Source organism: Anopheles merus, chromosome 2L (genome assembly GCF_017562075.2).
Source record: "Anopheles merus strain MAF chromosome 2L, AmerM5.1, whole genome shotgun sequence".
In the NCBI taxonomy this organism is placed as follows: domain Eukaryota; kingdom Metazoa; phylum Arthropoda; class Insecta; order Diptera; family Culicidae; genus Anopheles; species Anopheles merus.
Window position 1 is genome coordinate 47621221 of NC_054083.1, and position 19225 is coordinate 47640445.

The 19225-nt window shown below is 49.1% G+C and overlaps 1 protein-coding gene across 1 annotated transcript; it reads right to left on the minus strand.

Annotated features, from left to right (window-relative positions):
• Window positions 1-332: 332 nt before the first annotated feature.
• Window positions 333-18012, minus strand: LOC121594880 (ubiquitin carboxyl-terminal hydrolase 47). Its single transcript, XM_041918651.1, has 14 exons — window positions 17707-18012; window positions 7691-7895; window positions 6497-6595; window positions 5409-6412; window positions 4291-4582; window positions 3996-4211; window positions 3752-3919; window positions 3413-3691; window positions 2888-3344; window positions 2164-2806; window positions 1756-2092; window positions 1545-1674; window positions 1276-1471; window positions 333-1201 (listed from the first exon to the last, which is right to left on the minus strand). Exons 2-14 carry the CDS (start codon window positions 7877-7879, stop codon window positions 1051-1053), a joined length of 4161 nt encoding a protein of 1386 aa, XP_041774585.1. The 5' UTR covers window positions 7880-7895; window positions 17707-18012; the 3' UTR covers window positions 333-1050.
• Between the last annotated feature and the right edge of the window lie 1213 nt (window positions 18013-19225).

A 19225-nucleotide genomic window follows, 5' to 3' on the forward strand; every position in this document is an offset into this window, starting at 1 on the left:
CCACACCTTCGGAGGAGCCGCGAAAGCATAAAGCGTTCCGAGAAAGGTTTCACACACTTCTCTTCTCCTTGTCCGCGCCAGGAACGATAATCATTCCAGGTCACATGCGCACACGACACAAACACACACACACGCACACACCGAAAATAATCTTTTGTTCAAAAAAGAAACAGAACAAGGCATTCGCTTTAACGCAACAGGGATTAGTAGTGCGAGTAGGAGTATTGGACATTGGCGGGACTATCTAAAACAAGGAAAGAAAGAAAAGAAAAAACGTAATACACAAAAAAAATGCTGACCATTGACGGCTGGCCAGAAACAATAGGGCGATACAAATTGTACATTAAACTAGTTTTTATACGAAAAAACAAACAAAAAAAAAGGCTACAGCAACGAACCAAAAAAACCGTCTTCCGGCGACTGTAACGACTTTCCGGTGCGCTACTGTTCACTCACTCACTTCCCTATACACGCAAACTACAGGTAAATAATAAATGATCACCCTCCCGCGCTTGGCAGTCTCTCCCCAGCCGGCGACAGGAAAGTGTGTCGCAAACAAAATCACAAGCCTGTCCCGCCCCACTGTTCTCTGCGCTCTTTCTCTCTCTCTTACAGCTAATTTGAATTGTTGTTTTCTCTGCTTGCGTGTCGCATCACAAACCCCGATGCCACAGAGACGCGCGCCGTTTTATAGATTAGAAGATAAATAAACACAACTGACTTTAATACGATATAGACCGGGGATGCGCGCTGCAGTCGACGAGATCGGCTTACATATGATCGGCAGCGTGAGTGAGCGAAAGGGCGAGAGAATACACAATCTTCTTGCTCTAAACATTCCTCCATCCCGCGCATGCCAAATGGCGGGATTTATGTGTTCCCTTTCCTTTCTTTTTCCGGCAAACACAGCAAACGATAATGATAAATTAAACGGAGAAGGGTGTGTGTCTCTCCTGTCTCCTGTGCGGGCTGTGTGTGGCGCTCCTAGGGACAGATTTTCTTTCGCTTGCTGACGACAACGTCTCCACCGTCCGACGGCGATGATGATGATCAGTCGTCGGCCTTCTTGGGCGATGCGTCCAGATAGATTTTGAGAGCACGCTCCTTCCGCGGGGAGTACGTCGAGCTGGTCCGGTTGTCCTTCTTCGTCAGTTCTTTGCGCTCCTCGGGCGTTAGCTCCTTCAGCTGTTCCGTACTATCGCTGCGGGTGGTGGGAGAGAATAACAATTCGCGCTTAGCAGCATGTACAAGAGAGTCAATGGACGTTCCCCTTACCGGTAGTAAAGCAGCGTGCCGACGCAATACACTTTACAGTCATCGGCGTGCTGGGGCGTCGACACCCAGTGCAAACCGTTCTGAATGTTCAGCACACTGTCCCGGTGCAGCGTGGTCTGCGGTATCTTCACGTACTCGATGTTTTCCTCCGGGATGCCGCTGATTCGGGACAGATGTTTCGTCAGTTCAAGTTTGTCTGCAAGGGATAAAGCATCGTTGTTAGTAATTGTTATTAAGGTGTCGTAATAAACAATCTTCCCAAAGCTTACCAGTGAATAGAATTTCTTGGAATTTGCCTAGCTTCATTTCCGACGGATGCCATCTTCTCACCAGCAGCACCACGTCGTTAATATCGATCGGTGTGAGGCTGGCGAGATCATCGACTTCTTGCAGAAATACCTAATGGACGACAAAAACGAGTACCGACCGATTAGCACACAAAAGGGTCTCTTTTGGCGGGTAAACGAATCCGAAACTTACATCCACATTCGTCGGGAAGGTGATGTCGGTCCCGATGCGTTCATCGTCCTTGTACACGGTCGACAGATACTTGATGCCTTTGCGGCGCAATCGGCAGTTGTTCGAGTGCAGGTGGGCGTACTTCTTGGCGCCCTCGCCCAGCGCTGCCGGCAGGCTGGCCAGAATGTCGGCCTTGATCTGGCCCACCAGATCGCCGTTCTTCACGATCGTGCTGCACAGGGACGGCGTGTTGTCCATCTCCTCCGTCATCTGGTTCACATTGACGTAGCTCACGTTCAGCTTATACTCGCCCTTGCGCAGCACGCGGCCCAGCTCGAGCGCGAGCCGATCGTCATCCCTGCAAGCAAACGTACAGTAAGGCACACCATCTACGAGCCAAGCTACCACCACACACACACACACACTTACTTGTATTCCAGCTCCTTCAGCAGGTTGGCGCTGTCGTTCGTGGGGCAGAGCGCGTCGGAGGAAAACACTTTGAAGTAGTCCATCGAGATTTGCAGGTACGACTGCAGCCGGTACTTCAAGTACGCATTGCACGACCGCTTGTCGATCAGCACCTGGACGAGCTTCTGGCTGCCGCTGTCCGTGCTGTGACTGCGCGTGCTATCGTCGGCGGAGCTGCCATTGCTCGCACCATTGCTGCTGCTGCTGGCCGTGTTCAACGGTGTCACCTTGAAGTAGTACTCCTGCGCCCGGCATTCCTGCAGCATTTCGGCCAGCTTCGCGTCCTCGTCCTCCTCCTCGTCGTCGCTCTTGAAACCGTTGCTGGCGCTCGTCGGCGTGGTGGCGGTGGCTTTGCTGCTGCCCTTGGCCGCTGCCCCATTGCTCATCGCACCACTGCCGCTGCTGCCACCGTTGGTCAAATGCAGATCGCCGTTCAGCTTGATGTGGACAAAGTCATCCTCGACCAGCGTGCGGTCGTTATCACTCAGGCTGCTGTCCTCGCTGTTGCTGTCTCCGGTGCCACCGGCCATCGGGCTGTCGGCCGCCGCAATCGCGGCCAGCGTCTCTTTGGATAGGCGTGGAATGGACAGGCTCTCGAGCGTGTCTAAAAGGGAGTGAAATAGAGAAGGAAAACACTTTATTGGTCACCGTACGTCTTTTCGCGATGCGTCGCGTCCAACCGTACCAGGATCCTTGTTCGGCAGCACGATGTAAAACGACACCAGATGGTCCAGCCGTTGAATGAAGTGGCGGAAGCGGGCACCGTACTGCTCGCGATCGTCCCCGGCCGTCGGGGCCACCGTCACGAACACCTTGCAGTACTCGATGAAGTGTTCGTCCTCGAGCGTGGCGTCGTCCGTCTGCAGCAGCTTCGCGCTCTCCTTGTGCACGGTCGTGCCGATCAGTATCGCTTTCGGGTTCAGCTTCAGCTTGCGTGCAACGATCGCCCGGTACTGGGCGACCGTTTGCGACAGGTTGGCGCGTATCGATACCGGACCCTCGACGTCCCGACCGTTCACGTCCACTTTGTACACCTTCGTCATGACGCCCTGCACCTGGTACTCCTCGAACGTTTCGCCTTCCTCGCGTACCTCGAGCAGCAGCGAGTCGCAGCGCTTCAGCATGCGCATTACCTCGTCGATCTGGAAAGGTAAAGGTTGAATGTTAACGTTTAATGCGATTTTTAATAAATCAAACCCCGACAGCCTACCGTCTTTTCCTCGTGTCCCTCGAAGCTACGCTCGATCGTGCGCGCGTTGCAGTCGTAGCCGACCAGCCGGCACCGTTCCACCGGCACCGTGCCCTTCAGGTGCAGCACGCGAACCGCTTCCTGCACCGTCTCGGCCAGCGTCGAGCTGGTAAACACCGCCATCTTGTGGCCCTTGATGGTGCGCGTTCGCGGATTTTCGTACGCTACCGTGAGCCGCGTCATGTCCAGATGATCGCGGCTGTGGTTGCCCTCGTTGGCGCGTATTTTCATTACCAAGCGCTACGGAATTAAATGAGGATAAATAAGAATGCTCAATAACCATTTACACCCGAACGCTACCTTAATGTGGTCCGGGAACTGTTCCTCCGAGATGGGGAGTGCGTTCTTCTCGCTGTCGATCTGACGGTACATCAGCATGTAGGCGTTCGTGCTCGATGTGTATGCCCCCGTGTAGGACGTTTTGTATGACCCACCGCCGTACGATTTGTGGATGTCCTCCTGCGTGATCTGTTTAGGGAGATGCAAATCGATACTATAGAATGACTCTATACAAAGAGTACACCACAAAGCTATTGCTTCCTACCGGTAGAACAGTTTGATCGTTGAACGAGAACCAGCGACCACTCTTGAAGTCCTTGATGTACGCGTAGTAATGCCCACCGGACGCACTGCCCGCATGGATCATGATGGCGAACAGCTCGTATTTGTACGGACCAGGTGCGTTGAAGCTGTTGTTAACCGGGGACGACTTGCTGTCACCGTTGGTCGCCAAATCCATATCAATGCCTTCATCGTCATCCTGTGGCACAAAAGAAAGAACGAGCATTTATTTAGTCTCCACTATCAAAAAGGGCCCCCGAATTTATGCCGAACCCTACCTGTGCCATAAACTGATCGTTCGGGGTGGTTGTTGTCGATGAGACGGAAGTGCCACCGTTCTGGAACGAATCCTCTTCCAGCGCCGACCCACTGTCTGTCGTGCTGCATTCGTCCGACTTCATAAAGTTTTCGGCCGTCTCCATCATCATCGGCCCGTTACCGTTGGCGGTACCGTTGGTGGTGGATGCAGCGGCAGCAGCGGCCGCAGCCGCTGCCGCAATCGTGCTCGTCGTGAGCGTAGGCGTCGAACTGACGAAGTGATTCAGGTTCAACAGCTCCGGGAAAGTCACTCTGTAACGAGAACGCAATGAGACAAGACGAAAAATGGTTAAATTTTTTTTTTAAAAATCAATGCTACAAGATGTCATGAGAATCGCATGATAGTAACCACCGAAAACAATGAACATATCCGTGGTAGCTGTGAACAATGCTCCCAAATACCACTGTTTCAGTCACCAACGGTCATGTCTGAAACGAAGCTCAAATCATCTCACGTACACGACTCAGATGATCAGACGTGAGACTCAAACAGTTGGTGAACCAATCACATGCTTAGTGACATTTTGTTAAGCACCTAACTCTTGATCACTCACTCGGTCACGACATTTTCTGTCGGTGATATTCACGACATTCTTGGAATATACCTGGCGTGTGGTCCCAAGCAAGCATCGCATATCTCCCATGACTATCGCGAAGATCACCAACACAAAATGTCGTGACCAAGTGAATGACCAAGAGTTGGTTGCTCACAATGTCACCAAACATGTGATGATCACACCAACTGTTTGAGTCTCACCTCTAATCATCACAGTTGAGCGTCTCATGACACACACATCATTTTGTTTCTGCCGGAATTCGTCATGACTATTTCAGTAACATTTTGCAGAACAGATTGCAGTAAAAAAAAGTCATGACATAGTGACTGACGTCATGACCAAGCGTTGGTTGCACAAAGTGTCCCGAAGCATGTGATTGGTTCACCAACTGTTTGAGTCTCACCTCTGATTATCACAATTGAGTACGTAACACTGACATGGATTTTGTTTCAGTCAGATTTTTTATGACACTGATAGTGACATTTAGCAACACTGATTAAAAAAACCCTCCCAACACTTACTTGTCGTTCAGCTTGATACGGTGAAACGATTGGTAGTCGAAATCGAACCGCTTCAGGTGCAGCGTCAGGATGTACGGGAACTTGGTGAACTTGAGCCCCTTGTGCGCGTCGCACTTCTTGTTGCACGTGTCGCAGAAGTACTGGTTGCTTTCGTTCAGTATCTCCGGCTTGACGAAGCCCTGCAGCGCGTCCTCGACGCACTCGTTCGCGACGGTACTGCCGAACGGGCGGACCGGCAGCGGTATGTCCAGGAACTTGTCCTCCCGCTGCTTCTCCGTGTTGCACTCCAGGCACCGGACGTAGTCGATCATGTGCCCCTGGTACAGCCGGTTGATCAGGTCCGCTTCCTCGGTGCGCTTGAACTTATGCTCGAGCGCGTCGAACATGACGCGGCACAGCTCCTGGATGTCGTGCTGCTGCCAGCCCTCGGCCGAATCCCACCCGAAGCTGCGCGTCAGATCCGTCGTCTCAACGGCCGACTTGGGCGACGTTTGCAGGTTCACGAACAACTTCTGCAGCTGGTACGGTATGGACTTGGCCTCGTCCTCCCCGTCAAACTCCCAGTTGTACAGCGCGTTCCGGAACTCGGGCGTCATGTACAGCCCCTGCAGCAAGCTGTTCAGATAGCAGGTCATCGCCTGATTAACCAGCCCCCGGAAGTGGGGCGCCTTTTCGCTCTCGCCCCCATCGCCCCCAAACCTTCTGCCCCTGCCCCCTAGCCCTCCTCCACCTCCCTCACCGCTCCCACCACCACCACCATCGCCATGGTGGAAGCCGTTGCTGATGATGCTGCCCCCGCTCATACTGTTGATCGGTGGCGCTGCGATCGCCGGTAAGCTGTTGCTCTTCGCGGTGTTGTGTATTTCGATGTCGTTGTTGAACCGCCGCAGGATCGGTGGTGGAATAGCCGTCGCCTCTGGGATATTGTAGTTACCGGACTCTACCGGGCTTGCCGATGCACCTAGCGCTAGATCGTCATCGGATGACATATCCTCCGCGGGCATCTTTTGGAAGGGGGAAGAAGAAAAAGTCAATCTGCTAATTAGTATCCGGAGGGCAAACGATTTTTGTTTGCACAAAAGCCTTACCAACAATGACATCCGCGGTACAATGGTAAAGTTGTTCACGACACCAAACTTTATACCAACATCCGCTAACTTCTCCTGTTGCCGTTCGTGTAGAGGAATCTGAAATTAAGCAAACACCAACCAAGAAATGTGAAGTTAGTTTAGCAGCGACAGGTTTTAGAAGTATTTTTATGATTTTTTTTATTAACAGAATCGCTTCGGGACGGTACAGAATCGCGCTCAACATCCATAAATCATCTTCATCGTCCGGGCGTGCGAAAAGCGTATCACATTCAAGCCAAACCGAAAATAGACCAGCGTGTTAACGCAATTTTTGTCAACACTCTCCGGGATCGGGCCTATGATGCGGTTGGGACAAGAGACAGGAAAAGCTGGCAAATTTAATCGACCTCATAGAAGTGCAGATTTGTTGATATTTTTGTCACATTTTTGTGTCCCATTTTTACACCGTAAGCGAACGGTGGATCCCATTAAGGATGATTGTTGCACAGAATGTAGAAAAGGTCTTCAACCCTGCGCAAGTCAAACAACCTTCCCACAACCAGTAATTATGTCACATTGCGTAAACATTACACATTGTCGATGCGGTTTGCATTGTAAATAATTGTACAAGTTGTGGTAAGATTTCAGGCCGCAAGTAAGGCCCGATTGTACTGCACTCTTGACAATACTTGCTACTGACCGGCTTATGTTGCTCTGACACCACCACTACCAATCCACTTGTTGATAGAGTGAATGAATGAAGTTCCTGCAGTCGCATAGGGACGACGATGACCAGTCAGCTAAGCCGCGTTAAAGGGCGCAACCGTAGCAAAACAAAGCTAATGTGTGTTTACAAACAATTTTACGCAAGAAATGGGGAATGCGAGATTGGAATGGGGGGAGGGGAAGGGAGTCTCCGTCGTAAAACAGGGCAATAATGTTTTGTACTTGACATTGGTTATACACACTCCTCTTGTTACATAAGACGGAATTTGTTTGCTGATAAGAGCAGAGGAGAGTTCATTAGGAAAGTAATGCAATGTAGATGAGATTGTTGCAAAGTTTGGAACTAAAAAAGGTCGTTTTAAAGCAGCATTATGCTCCTTTTTTTATTCTTCTTTTAGTCCATTATCCTAGTCACGGCACCAAAACTACGCTACAAGAAATAATTAAGCCCAAAAGATCGATCAACCCGTCCGCCTAGTGGCTTACCTGTACGTCCGACTCGGTACCGATTAGATGTAGCTCGAAGTCACTGAATGCCGTCTGCAGCCGCACATCCTCGTACAGCGTGGCGACGGTATAGTGCGGACGGACCGTTATGGAAAAGCGTTTCTGTACTGCGTCTGGTCGGACGTCTCTGATGGTGCAGAGCGCTTCGTCGTCCTTGGCGCATACCATGTTATTTTCGGTTTACCTACAAAAAAAACCCGCGCGTATTGTGGTCGTGGTCGTCGTCGTCGTGATCGTTCGTTGTGCGGCAGGCAGGCAGCAGTGCGCAGTGGTTGAACCAAATGTGCGTGCGTGATATGTGGGTTTTGTTTTCGTTTGCGCCGCAAAGTCGGTGACAAATTGGTGTTGCACGAGGGAAATGAGCGAACATCATCAGCATCCAATTCGAATCGATTCGGTGTACATGAAAGAGAGTGAAATGATAAAAGAAACAGTTGTTAGTGGACGATGCAAATGTAGGCTGTTGCGATAAATAATATGTGTCTGTTGTTTACAGATGTTGAAAGTTGCTTTTAAAATAGTAGTAAAATCTACATAACAGTCCCCATTCCTCCGTACGATAGCTTTAAAATGTGTTGTTTTTCTTTTTGGACATTATGTACACATTTCCTGCCATTTGTCCTTTAACCGTGGCGCCATAAATTGTCATAAAATAATCATAAAGTTGAAGTAAACACCATACACACTACATCTACAGGAAGCAAAACGACCCGTGTTCTGTCACGTGTCGGCCGCACGTGAGAGCTGGGATTGTTGTTCCGGTCAAATCGTGTTTTGTTCCCTACGAGCGACTCGACTATGAATCACTTGAAGGGATTCATAGCCCATCATAAACAACACATCGCCATCGCTGCGCTTCGGATTCATCGCCCCCTCGGTGGTGGAGTTTTGGGCTGCGTTAGTTAACCTTCGCTTTGGCTACACAAACTTTGGCTTCATTGTTTTCTTCGTCTCGCCCCTAAGGCATACCCAAATACTAGCACATTTGCATTAGAGCACGGTTTAGCCCGTGAACCAAATAACGAACCACCGTCTCTGCCCCTTTTCGACCAGCGATCGCCAGCGAGCTTGACCCGCGTGTGGGGTCGTAGCGTACCCAACGCCAGAAGGGAAACAAATCCCCGCCAATTGTATGTAATGGTGCTGTGGGACGACGGCTCTACCTCGCGTACAGTTGAAAATGTAATCAAGTGCTTGAGCCACCGGACCTTTATGCCCCAAAACTTAGCTACCGTATGTGTGTGTGTTATAATATGCTGAGTGGTATACGTATGGTTCAAGAATGAAAACCAGAGAGAAAAAACGGTGTTTAAGTGCCAACAAAAAAACAACAATAAAAACACTCAGGAAACCTCACACATTAAAAGATTCGCGACGCCAAAAAGTCGAGCAAAGTGTAAAGGAGAGCAACGCGGCGCGATGGGCATGAGCCAGTTGGTACAACTGCCTCTATCCGTGGCGGGACGGGCGGATGATGGGCGTCGCCGTAAGAAGGAGAACGTGAATTTAAAAATAAAATCCCCCCAAAAAACACACATTCAAGCGCGGGGACCCACCGATAGGACACGAAAGGGTGGGTTGTGGTGGCGCTTTTGTATGTGGCGCGCTGTGGTGCAAAAACGAAACGGAAAGCAAATTAAATAACTCTCGATCGTTTTGTGTATTTTAGGCAGCAGAAGTGAAACATTCAGAGGATTAATCTGATTTTACAGAATTTCCTTCCGGTCTTAGGAGGGGTTTGATAGCACAATATCATCTGTGCAGCCATAAGTCTGCTTAAAATCTTTTAGAGTCGATTTTTCATAGGAAAATGTAATAAGGTAATAACATATTTGAGGAACTTCACAAAAATAAAATGGCGAAAGGCACAACTCCTCTCCACTTGGTCCTTGATTCGTTTCGCAAAAAGAAATATAGAGTGGAACAGGATTTGAACCACAACAAACCACATTCATTGTTTGTGTTTACAGTTCTTTACAATGTATGATTATTGTTTAAAAAAAAGAGTGAGAAAGCCTTCGAACGTTGCTGACAGTTCTTGGAATTTCGATCAAAAATAAAACAAAAAACTTTCACCACATTCTTATCCTTAATTCAGCTTCATCGTTTCGGGCTAGATGACGCGGAAGAACAAAAAACAAAGCAAAAGGAAAGGACAAGAATGAACAGTATTTACACAATTCGTTACACATATTAATTGTGGCTATTGACCTCGATTGAAGAAACGGACTGCCCTGCTCTGCCCGCTCACTACAGCAGCCAAACCAAAACAAATAACCAATGCCAACTGAGAGCTGTGGCCCATGACAACACGGGGCACCACCATTTTCAACGCAACTGCCCAAAACAGGCAAGAAAAAGCAGATTTTTTTTCCCTAGTGATCCCAGCAATCTGGAAAAGTGTATAATTAAAATAGAAAGGGACGGGATTGTACAACAGTGACGATTTAGTGAGAAGTGCAGCAGCAGTCGTACTACAATCTGTGTGACCCCACACACTAATCTATTACACACCGAACACATGTTGGCGGCCCTCTGCCGAAGAGGTCGTGCGGCGCCGCGCAATCGACCCCCGGGGGCGCAATCCTTCGAAGCTACTAGGGCACACACACACACACACACACGCCGAGTTGACGTAATGTCCGCCCGAGAAGACGATCGCTCGCGTGTCGATTGTACGTTAGAATAGAAAGAACAGAACTTGATTTACAAGACACGGGACACGCGATGCACCCACACAAGTACACACACACACACTGTGAGAAAGTGTATTTTGCTTTATGGTTTAATTAGTCATCTTCTTCAAAGAAGTCGTTTGGGATTCACAATGTTTGGGAGCCACGATTAGACCCCTTCGCGCGTACTAGAGGTTAGACCTTTCTTCTCGTAAGTCAAGCTATTGCGTGTCACATTTCTGTGTCCACTGGACCTAGGTCACCAGAGCACAACACACACACACACAACCACACACAGTTACACTTCCAATAACAACACCCACACACGGGCGGTGTATTTTGGGTTAAAATTTTCCTCTACGCAAATTTCCCAACCGACACACAGAAGTGGAAATGTTTCTTCTTCTTGCACCGTTTCTAAGCGGAGCGTGTGTTAATGTTTCAAGACGAATTTCGAGCAACTGCTGCACACACACACACGCACACGTGTAAGCAATATTTGCGTAGGTGTATTTTTTTTTGGGTTGAGGTTCTTGATCGCTTCACCACCAAATGATGATGATTATTGGTTCATGCGCGAAAGAGAAAGTACTCTAAAGGCCATCACACACACACAAGCACAGCACAAGCACAAAAATTAGGACGGCAGCCGTCCTAAGACGATCGAGCGAATCGCGCGCGCCAGCATCCGATCGGAAACTGGCCCCAAACGGTAGGCCGTATTGAGAGGACCCGCCCGGTCCCTGCGAAACACGAAACGCGAGAACCACTACTCGGCTGTGTGTATGTGTGTATGTGTGGGGCTGCGAATTCACAGCAACGCCAACTAGGATCAACCAGAAAACCAAAGATTCGCTCTCATCTTTCTCGTATTTGTAGTTTCTCTCACCCCCTTTAAGGCGACGGGGTATGGAATGGCGCTACTTGTGCCCCTGTGTAAGGAGGGGCAAGGGGGTAATAAAGAAACCTGGGTGAAACGATTTTCCACAGCTTGCCAAAAATTCTCATACCCGAGCGATCACACCAAAGCCACGAGAGAGCCGATCTCCAATCGATCGTTCGTTCGTTCGTTCGTCTGCTGGATAAGCTACACCGCCGCGCAGCAACGAAAACAGCGTGAGATTACATACTAAAAGAACTAAGAAAAGAGAAAAAGGGGGGGGGGGAGATTCGATTTTTTTGTACATCACCCCCAACCCCTCTGTCTATGCTCTCTCCTACAAACAACGCGCAACGATCGCGCGCACAGTATGGCGCTGCGCAGGTCAACGCAGCTCGGCGAGTGCATCCGACACGGAGCATACACGAACGCAAAATCTAATGTGACCGTGTTGTTTTGCAAACACAAAAAAAGGTTCACTTTTGCAGCATCACCCTCCTCCTCCTCGTGGGGTGTGTACTAATGCCTAGGCCGGGCTGTCCATGTTGAAGATGGGGTGGAACACAACACACGAAGGAGTTTTTCACCAATACACCCAAGACCCATCGGCACAGTGAGAAAACTGTGTGCCGGGCGCGCACAATCTGGGTGCGCTATTTTTAAACCTCCCATCACCCTTCCCCTCCCGATATCACATGGTTTTTGAGAGGAAAAAACGGCTGTTTTGTGAGCGCGGTGGGAAATGTAAGAATTTACACTCCCCCCAAACCATCCCCCACAGCAACCCAACACAGACGGTAACTAAGAGCTATAAGCATAAGCAGGCGTCGACACGGCGAGAGACGGGTATTAACTTTGTTCGCGTGATTGTTTTTTTTTAAGGTGGGTGGATGAATGTGAAATTAATACACAATCCAACCACCGGCAAGTCATCAGGCAAGATGAAAACCCGAAAGAAAAGTTGTGAATCGAGAGCAAAAGAGGATATTACGTTCGAGGATGGGTGGGCGTCGTTGCAGTGTAATTGTAAACAGAAGCAAGGCAGGAGCACTGGGATGTACAGACAGATCACCATCTTGAACCGCTCGTCGAGTTTTGGTAAACGAAAAGAAAAACAAACACTTCCGGAAACGAGGGCGAATGGGTGAGTTAGATCATCTTCCAAGTATAATAGATTCCACAGAACTTTGTAGCTTAGCTTTATCATGCCGAATTACATGGTCAATCGAGATATGAGTCCGTGGTGAAATTGGTTAGTGCCACTCCTGTATAAGTCACGCGTGGTGAGGTGGTGAGATCGAATCCAGATCTTGGAGAACCGATCGTTTCTTTGAAAATATTGCTCCGAAATCTTACTTTCAGGTATTTTGAACAGAAACTAAGCAACGAACGAACTAAGCAAGTAAATAATTATTGGAACGGTTTTATGCTTAAAGTTCGCATATCAATGATCTTTTGCTTAAAAGCTATCAAAAACTGATGCCAAAATTCTTCACATTCCTCTTCAATGAGAGTTACCCAAAATGTTTGAATGAAACTAAGATCTCTTCCACACACCCACGTGTGCGTTGATTCATCTACTATTCACAGACAGCCATAACATATTCATTAGAACGATCTTAGAATCGTATTCACGCCGATTGAAACGAACGCGTGGTGCGGCGGTTTAAACTGGTAGTCAGTTAAGTGCACCAGTTCCCTGCTTGCATTTGTGTGTGTGTGTGTTGTGTTCCTGTCCTTTCCTATTGCAGTCAAGTTGTGTGCGCATGTCATACCCTTTCCTAACAACCTCCACACCGCGACGTTGTTCGTCGTGTTGGGTGCTGGCTAAAGTAGCAGCACTCAAACCCGTCGTCCACACCTTCCAAACGTCTAATGCAAAGCGCGTGTTGCAGCCGAAAAGGAAGCAAAACATCGCCCCGCGAGAGAGCGTCACCGAGTCGCCGCCTCCAAAAAGGGAAGGACTGCAGGAGAGCAACATTTGCAACCCCGAGTTCACATTTGCATCGGTGTGGACTAGGTTGCTGTCTGGCAGTTTCTCCCTCTCTCTCTCAAACAGACACAGAATTCCTATATTTAGTTTCCCGGTTGATCCACTTGCGCCATATGGGCCCGTTGTTTTGTTCCAATTGCACCGTTTTCGGTGTGTCCATGCGCGCCGGTCCCATTCGACGGGTTTGTGTGTGAACCTCGGACCACGGCGTGATTCACCGCTTCGACACGAAAACCACCAACTCGATCGTGGAGGCGAAGTTCGCCGTAAGCGCGAAAAAAAAAACTAAAAAGAAGCAGCCTGAACAATGTTTAACGTCATCGACGTCGCACATGATTATGATGGACGGTAACCGCGAAGAGACGACAACCAACCTGCTGCTGCTGCTGCTGCACGTAATGTCACTATGAAGAAGCACCGGCGCTACGAAAATAGGGGCACAAAACGGTTCCGACGTTTCGTAATCCTTTCTTCCCTTAGGAGAGGTGGTGATTGCACTGGTTCGATGTCAATTGCACCACACACTGGCACTCTGTCGTGCGATTGGAATATTTGAAACTTTTCACATCCAGATATTATTGCAAGTATCATGCAAACACCACCGATAAGAGGAGCGTAAGGCCCTGCTCCTCTTCAACCTCAACTAGGACCATTGCCTAGGTTGAGTTTTCTACTGCCACGCAGTCACCACACAAACACACACGCACACTCGATCACCCGACCGGAATTGATAGGGAGCGGAAATGGTTGTAACGTACTCCGCAGCACACGACACGACGACACGGAGGATGCACGACCGACTTGATCGAGAGCAGGAGACAAACTTCACCAGGAGAAGTTCGTTCGAGATCGTGCGAAGTGCGTATTCCCTCCCCCTCGATCCACGATCCCCGATCATCCGAAGGATGAACGGAATGACATTTGCGTGTTAAACCAAGCCGGTCGCTCTCCCTTGTCAGCCCCATTTACCCCCCAATTCCCTTCCACTCTGTGGCCAACGAGCGCAGTTCAAGAAACGCAGTTTTAATGGGTCCGCAACCCAACCAATCGGGGTGACAGAACGCGCACAACCCGACCCGCGGGATTCGGAATCCTGTCGCTCGGCAGTGGCAAAATAATGCTGTGGTGCGTTTCGGTACGTACGTAGAGAGTGGCGCGCGCGCGTGGTTATTTTTTTGGATGAGGATATTTTTAACCACACGCCCCACACACATACACGACCGGTGCCTTAGCAAAAGCAGGAAGAACTTTAGCCGGCAATATTTGTGCACGCATTTACTGGCGGTGCCGTTGGTGTGTGCGCCTCTGCCCGCCCAGCATGCTCAAGTGGGAAATCCATTTTACGCCGCAAAGATGTTAGTACTCGAGAACCGAAACCCTATGTGTGTGTGTTTTAATGTAGTATTTTTCACCCATTTGGACACGCAGACGACATGTTTTTGGGATGTTCGGGGTGGCGTTGAAACGATTAACTGTTTTACGTATTGTCGCTAATGTACGTCGCGCCAGAATGCGTCCGTGTCAACATGTACTGGTTCTTTGAAAGTGAAAATGAAGCAGCTTTTAGGGTGTTTTCTACTTTAACCTAACACTATCTAACTATGGACTTTTGGTTTGCTTGAGTACATGACACGCAATAGAACTAATTATCCTAAATTGCCATAAAAAACTATTTTTTCCATAACAAATTTCCTCTAAAAAATATACTAAAATCTCGACTAAACTGTTATCTATTATCTACATCTACAAGAAACGGATTGCCACAGATGGCGCAGAACAGATTTTAAATCCCATTTTTATGAGCATTCAATAATTTGCGCAAATTTTCCATCGCTAATGCCAAAGAGCAGCAAACCGATAGGCGTTGGGTGTGTGTGTGTGTTTGTTCACCAAATGATACCTTTTCCCCTGGCAGCTCCTTCCATTATCAACCGCAGCAACGCATGCATTAGTAGAAAAAGGTTTGCTTTGCCCATGACAAGTATTATCAATACGAGAAAAAGGCAAGCAAAAACTAAATAAGAGGCAATAATGCCCCCTTCTGACCGAAGAGATGACGCTACTACAATGTGTGTGTGTGTGTGTGTGTGTATTCACGGGGGCAGAAGAGCATAAAGTCAACTTGCACACACAGATTGCCGTCTGGTGATTGTTTCCGCCCCGTGTGTGGTGTGTGGCCGTTTGACCGATAACACCAAAGCAAAACGGTTCCGCGTGCTCTTTGCGTTCCCCAATCAATTGTGCAGCGGGCAGCACGGCAGCACGGCAGAAATTTCACGGCCAGGCCGGGCCCCGAGGCTGAGCCGAAGAAAGTCGCTGGTGCCGCCAAGCTGGTGCGTTTCGTTCGATTCTTGCAGCAGTGTCTTCTTTAGCCCGCTCGCATCTTGCGCAGATAATCGCATTTTTTATAGCCTTAGAGCTCCGATCGCCAACGAATGCATTAATGTTTATGTAGGCATTGCGATGTTTCTATTCCTTCTTTAGGTTCCAATTTTTCTTCTTTTTTGGTGGCATTTTGCTTCTCCAAATCCAAAGCTCTGCTATTATCACCGGGCCGCTGGCAAGCCGATCCTCCTAAAACGGAACGAAAATGAAGTAACCAGCAATGGAAAATGCAACGTCACTGACTCGGAGCGGCCGTAGCCCGGGGACACCACCACCCAGCACTACCGCGATCAAGTATGCATCCGTGTTACGAAAAAGCTTATCATTATGCAAGCGCACTGGGTGGGGAGGGAGGCCGGTTCGTTCGTCGGTCAATGCGCTGCAGGACACCCTGCCGCACACGCTCTCTCTCCCCATTCCTGTTCTGCTCCTGCCCTCGTACGAAGGGAAATGGGAATGAATCTTCTCTGCGCCGTGTTGTTGTGTTGGCTCCTTCGAGTACCTTCGATGTAGGCAATTTCTCAATCATCACTTCTCGCCGGTTCTTTGATGGCACGGTGGGAGGGGGATTCACTAGAAACAAGCTTTTGTGCGTCATACCGCTCCGGAAGGCAGAGCTGTTCCACGGAAATGATAAAACGCAGCAGAACCAAAAGCCTTTTGCAAGGTAAATTCGTTCGCAATTCAAGCCTTCGACACACGCAAGTGGGTGACGATGTGAATGGGTTCCTTCCCACTCCCTTCCCCCGTCTTCAATTTCCAGCAGCTCGAGTAGGTTGTGTGCCGAGGGTATTATTTGTCCACTGGAAATGTATCTCTCTTTGTATTATCGTCGTTTTTTTCACGCACGTCATGCGCCCCACAGTCGTGACCGCGATAACAGAGCACAGGTACACCATAATCTTCCTCCGGTTGTACATGCTAATGTTCATCGCAGTAGGTGAGACCCCGAAAAAACGACCCCGGAGTAACCAATGCAGCAATAGCGATTTTTGTAGTAGGCACAGGGATTTGTGTGCAGTTTGCGCTTTTTTTTTTGTACGCATTGCGTCGAAACGGGAAAAAGTCTCCGTGACTGCCGTGCTGACTCTGCAGAGTGTCTCGCCGCGCGTGGGAGGGAAAGTCGCGGCGGTCGCGGCCTGCGAGAGAGAGCAAAGAAAAAATGGCTCCCAAGTAAGGGCGCGCGGTGTAAGACGACGAGGCGTGTGTAAGTGCTCGTTACGTGTAGCCCCCCCGCCCCAGTCCGTGTGCAAAATAGCGCAAATCGAGCAGGTCGGAAGCGGTTGAACGGGCACAGATGATGGCGAAGATGGTGGTGCTGGCCGACGGACGAGCTTATATGGCGCAGCCCCAACCGCGTACGTGCGTCTGCTACTGCTGCTGATGTCAGTCGAAGAGAGCTCGGTTTCTCCCGGCGGAATGCGAAAGTGACCAATGGAGCGGGGGGCGGACGGTGGACAGTGGAGGAAAAACAGGGCACCATAAAAAAAAAGTTTCTCCTGTCCCACACTCCGGTTCACTCCGCCAGCCCGGCAACGGCTGTGCTCCCTTGCTCCACCGAGACGAGGGCTTCGAGCGGGGCTTGTTGTGGTGGCCATCTTCCCATCCTTTTCCAACACTCACTTGTACTTTCTGGACTGTCAGCTTCCCTTTGCACGTTTCAATCACGCACGATGAGGCTTCTCCGCGAATGGTTGGTGCTGGCGAATCGAACACACGCACGGTCAAAGCTACACTTCTTCTGAACTGCACCCACCTCAGCCACACAAACACACACTTTTCACACCACGGACGATACTGCTGCAGAACCTCGATACACGCACACACGGACACACAGACACACACGCTCGCACACTGCAATCCCGAAATTCCCGTACACGGAGCCTGGGTCGGGGGTGATGATGATACCGCTCCTGAAATGCCTTCCACTCTGTTTACTGGAAACTGAGGGGCGGGGCAAAAGAAGAGGGGGACAGCAATCTCCGTCACGAAACACACAGATTGCTTCAACTCTACGCACACAACCACACAGCCTGCAATTAGCACACGCACCACTATTTACCTCTTACCCAGCCCTGGGATGGGATCGGCCGATTCGTTTCCTGCGACTACTGCTCCTCCACAACACACCACTGCACACTGGGAACACAAGCACACAAGCACGCACGCACGCACGTCACGTCACGTCCCCGTCGAATATTGGGTCGCCGGGACACGGATGATGGGTGCTTTCGGTGAGAAAACTGGCTGCTGCTGCCTTCCTGCGGGTGGTTCAATTGTTTCGTGTGTCGTCAGACGAGCCCAATGAAAAGGAGCATACGCACGCACATACACACACTCACACATGTAGGCATACCATCGCAATGTGAACAGTGGGCTCGGCCCGCACAGTCGACGGACAGCCCAAGCGGCAGCGGTAAACGCAACTGACAGTTCAGGTAGCTCTTTTTGTTTCGCTCGTTTTATCGTGATAAAAACAATGATAACATCAACACGGGGACGACTATGTCACCAACTTATCAGAAGTTTTTCATATCTCTGTATGAATACACTGCAAAATGCTTCACATCAACTTTCTATTGCTTTTCTTTATGTTTTCATGTTACCCTTCCATTGTGCATTGAAGATAGTTGACAGATTTTTGGGCGGCAGTATTATAAGCGCACGGCTACACAAGCGCAAATTCAAAGCAGCCGTTGCACATGCTGTCAGTTGGTGTAATTTTTTTTTTTCGAGCAGAATTATTTTATCGTTCAGTGAGAGTAAGCTAGTCTGTATGATGCCCAGAAGGAGGAAGTCAGTGCAAAATGCCAGAGCTTAAAGTGTTAACTTGATGTAAATTTCACAAAAGGGTTTCAAATTTTTTATCACAATATTAGAAGTCGCTCGTGCGAGTCTGGTACTCATGTGTACGATCCAACTGATACAAATCTACTTAACGACCATTAAACGGATTTGTTACGGGTCAAGCTCTCAACCTAAAAGGAATCTAAAAAGGCTTCGTTTAGCAGCCGATAAACCACTGATGCATTTAAAAAAAAAGGAAAAAATAACTGGTGGCACCATTTGTTGGTATGATAGCCATACAGTGGAGTTTTCCTTGCTTCCCTTAGTACTGTTGTATGGTTTACGAATACGAATGCTTAAATACTAAACTCCATTGTGAATCCAATACAAAAGCAAGTGAGAGTTGAGTAATGATCGATGCTGTTGATATTTGTGTATCTGTCCACACGACCATTCTTGTTGATTTTTGCTTGGAAAACTAGAATGGTATGCGGGCCTTGATTGAGAAGAAGATAAGCGAAACACATTGCAAGAAAAGGACAGCAATATAATAATGAGTTATAAGGCGCCATCTGTTAAGCAAATCAGTGAAGCTATAAAGCTTTAATTTATCTCCTATTATGGATACTTGATTGCCCATGCCGAATTCCTAATCCAAATGCATTATCAAAATTGTTAGTTGGGAACTGGCTGTTCGAACACGAACACTGCCCGAAATCGAGCTGCCGAAGGTTCGAGCACGAGTCTGACAGTACGGGGCCCTTGACGTCTGAACTTTCTGGCACATTCTCGTT